Source organism: Megalops cyprinoides, chromosome 12, assembly GCF_013368585.1.
Source record: "Megalops cyprinoides isolate fMegCyp1 chromosome 12, fMegCyp1.pri, whole genome shotgun sequence".
In the NCBI taxonomy this organism is placed as follows: Eukaryota; Metazoa; Chordata; class Actinopteri; order Elopiformes; family Megalopidae; genus Megalops; species Megalops cyprinoides.
This window is the reverse complement of record NC_050594.1, coordinates 30,490,425-30,493,764: the sequence shown is the minus strand read 5'-3', so window position 1 is coordinate 30,493,764 and position 3,340 is coordinate 30,490,425. Positions and strand designations below refer to the sequence as shown.

Below are 3,340 nucleotides of genomic sequence, written 5' to 3'. Positions count from 1 at the left end.
TTTCCTTTGATACACACTGTATACACAAATCACTTCAGTTAAAAACAAAAAACACATTAGCTAACTTCAATAAATTGAATTGAATGGACAGCATGTATCATCCAATTTTATAGCCTAACACACACTGTACATGGCGTCCAAAGAGTCTCTTCAGATGTCCTTGTTTATAAAAACAACATTCCACAATTCGTGCTGTTCTGTGTAACACAAGCGTGCCAACTTCTGACGAAACACCGAGACCAACGTTGCGATATTCCTCTTAATTGCGTCAGCCAAAGCCACCAGCGTAAATAATACACACGCCTCCCTTATAATGATAGAATTTACAGCCATTCAGAGATTGATCCCTGGTCATTGACATTTACGCCTACCAATCGCTACACAACATGGCGTGTTCGGCGAGCAGTCTCAACCAACGAGAACTTCAAACATGTTTTTTAACCTAGCGGATAAGGCTCTCATTGGGTGCGCAAGGTCTGATCACCACTTTTCCTATGATGTCATTGGCGTACACACGCTGACCTGACACGCTTGACACAACAAAAAACACGTGCTTTTACATTCAGGTTATAAATATGTTCACACGCGGATCTTTAGGCAGTTCACATACAGCCGTAAGTAGCTGGGGAAAACGTGTGAGGTACAGTACCCATCTTTTTAAGTTCAGCTGACAGAGTTTTGCTACCCTGTTGATTATTAGCAGTAGTGTATATACAGTTGTTTTGATTATAGTTGGTGCGCTGGATAACTCGCCCAAATGCTTATAAAAGCAACAAGCAAGATTATTAGTATATTTGCAATTATTTAATACATTTATCAGTGGAAGCCAAAAAAATATTCTAAAGGCAGAACATGCGGCAACACTAAGGCGTCGGCATGCATCGCAAAGGGCAGAAGAGGCTACAAAGGTGCTTCAGAAAAACTGTAGTAAGGTTTGGCTCAAATACCATACATAGTATTATCAAGAGCCAATCAATACAACTACGGACGGATAGACGGAAACACAAAGATTGTCTCACTTTAAACCACTAACCTGTCACTTCAAGAACCCGGCGTCTGAAATATAAGAGACAAAGTAAAACGCCAGGACGTCATGACTGAAAACGATAGCCTGTGGATATTCGGCTATGGATCCTTGGTCTGGAAACCGGATTTCACATTTAAAAGGAGCCAAGTTGGGTACATCCAGGGGTACAAGAGACGTTTCTGGCACGGTGACAATTTCTACAGGGGAAACGAAGACATGGTAAGGCAATTATTACCTGGATACACGTCACGTTAAAGGTTCATACTGACTAGCTTGTTACATGTGATCTTCATTTTCATGATAAAATTGTAACTAGTGGAGTAGTTGAAATAGCTCGCTACTAAGTTACGTCCTTCAAAAAGATTTGTTCTGCGTTATGGTTAATAAATAACGTTGGTTTGCCAAGTAAATGTATTATCATTGTTACTTTGCATACCGAATAATTACAGATGACAGTTGTAAACTGTCTCTAAATTAAATAATGTTAATGTATGGAAGCTACCTAGTGTTCCTGTAATATTCACTTGTATTTGTTTTGTCTTTCTCTTCCCTAGCCCGGCAGAGTGGTTACTCTTGTTGAAGATGATGACGTAAGAGTTATTTCCACATTTCCTCGAAGCACAGGGTTTAGCGTACTTACATTTCCTTGTTGTATTTTGCAAGAGCGATGTTCGTCATAATAAATATCATGTAGTTCCACATTCCTGCGCTGCTATAGCTATTTTACCATGGTCTGAAATAAAGCTACTCCTTACCACACTTAGAAGCTCCCCATGATTATTCTCCTGGCTTGACTGTTTTGTTGCCCTAGAAAACCTCATAATAACGCCATGTGATTCTACCATTATCAACTCTTCGTGTCCCGCAATCACACAACTGTGGTGTCTCTGTACGATTTGCAGGCGTCCACCTGGGGGGTGGCCTACGAGGTTACAGGCTCCCAAATCGAGGAGGCGCTCAAGTACCTGAACGTGAGGGAGATGGAGCTGGGGGGCTACGTCACCAGGGCCGTGGAGTTCACCCCGCGCGAGGAAGGCCAGCCGCCGCTCCTGGCCCTGGTCTACATCGCCACGCACAACAGCCCGACCTACCTGGGGCCTGCCACCCCCGAGGAGATCGCCACCCAGATTGCCACCTGCAGGGGGAAGACCGGCCACAACATCGAGTACCTCCTCCGCCTGGCCGAGTTTATGAGGCTGTGCTGCCCGGAGGTGGAGGACGACCACCTGTTCTCCATCGAGGCCGCCACCCTGGCCCTGGTCCCCTACCTGTTAGGGTCTAAGCAGGCCATTCCCACAATGTAAGCTACCTCCCTGTATACTGAGGCTAAAATGGTGCTTTACTCCAAAACATAAAACACGGTCCAATTGTAAGTTACTGTATTGTGTTTTTATTATTGTTTGTAACCGTGTAGTTACGCATGTAGTGGTAATACACAAATACTGTACACTAAATAACGAATGGTGCAAAGGGAAAATTAGCATTTTGCTAACAGGTGCATGGTAGTTTTGCCAGAATCTGTTTTGTAAAAACTTTACATGGGTTTAGGCTATTGTGCAATAGTAATTTTATATATTTATATTTGTCATTAAGGTGTCGAGATTAACAGCAGATGTTATTTTTGAGCACTGGAACTGACTTGTGGTGCCAAATGCAAGGTGCGGTATTCTTAGACAAATTCAAGTCAGAAATCAATACCTCTTGGTGAACAGTAAGATTTTCATCCCCAGCCTTGCTGTTGGTAAAGTTCATGGGCAAGGTGTGCGGTCGTAATGCGTTTGGCATTGATGCATGAAGGTAGACCTAGTGCTTTTCTTTATGCACATGTTTTCTTTGTTTTTTTTTTCTTTCTTTTAATATGTATTTTGCACACTTGTATTTGTACTGTACAGCATGACCTGTCTTTGGGGTTACTTGTCTCTATCTTTGTTATATAAGTAAAGAATTATTTTTTAACGATGTTTATTTTTACATTTAAGTGTCTGAATTTAATAAAGTGTAAACTTACATTCTATCCCCTCTATAGTGTGTGTTTGTGTGTGTGTTTGTTTAATAATCAAATATGCTTTTTGTGCATTATTTTCTCAATAGACAGTAGTGGGGGGATAGACTTATTTTTTACTTGAATACTTACTATTTTATTATTATTAATTACTTACTTATTACTTATTTATTTCTTAAAGGGAGGCACTGGATTAACAAAGCCTAGCAGGTAACGTCTGAAGTAGTCTTCACATAATCATTTTGTGGGCTTCCTGTGATGGATATTCCCTATAGAAACGGCTGCAGTATTATAAAAAATATGCTATAGAG

The 3,340-nt window shown here is 41.1% G+C and overlaps 1 protein-coding gene across 1 annotated transcript; it reads left to right on the top strand.

Moving 5' to 3' along the window:
• The first annotated feature begins 591 nt into the window (after positions 1–591).
• LOC118786814 (glutathione-specific gamma-glutamylcyclotransferase 1-like) lies at positions 592–3,050 on the top strand. Its single transcript, XM_036542149.1, has 3 exons — positions 592–1,246; positions 1,582–1,617; positions 1,930–3,050. Exons 1-3 carry the CDS (start codon positions 1,094–1,096, stop codon positions 2,329–2,331), a joined length of 591 nt encoding a protein of 196 aa, XP_036398042.1. The 5' UTR covers positions 592–1,093; the 3' UTR covers positions 2,332–3,050.
• Positions 3,051–3,340: the final 290 nt, after the last annotated feature.

What these genes read in the sequence shown, in the direction of transcription:
- LOC118786814 (XM_036542149.1), top strand. Translation starts at nt 1,094, where the DNA reads ATGACTGAAAACGATAGCCTGTGGATATTCGGCTATGGATCCTTGGTC. An exon ending in ACAGGGGAAACGAAGACATG is followed by an intron (nt 1,247 to 1,581) that starts GTAAGGCAATTA and finishes TCTCTTCCCTAG; the next exon opens with CCCGGCAGAGTGGTTACTCT. An exon ending in CTCTTGTTGAAGATGATGAC is followed by an intron (nt 1,618 to 1,929) that starts GTAAGAGTTATT and finishes TACGATTTGCAG; the next exon opens with GCGTCCACCTGGGGGGTGGC.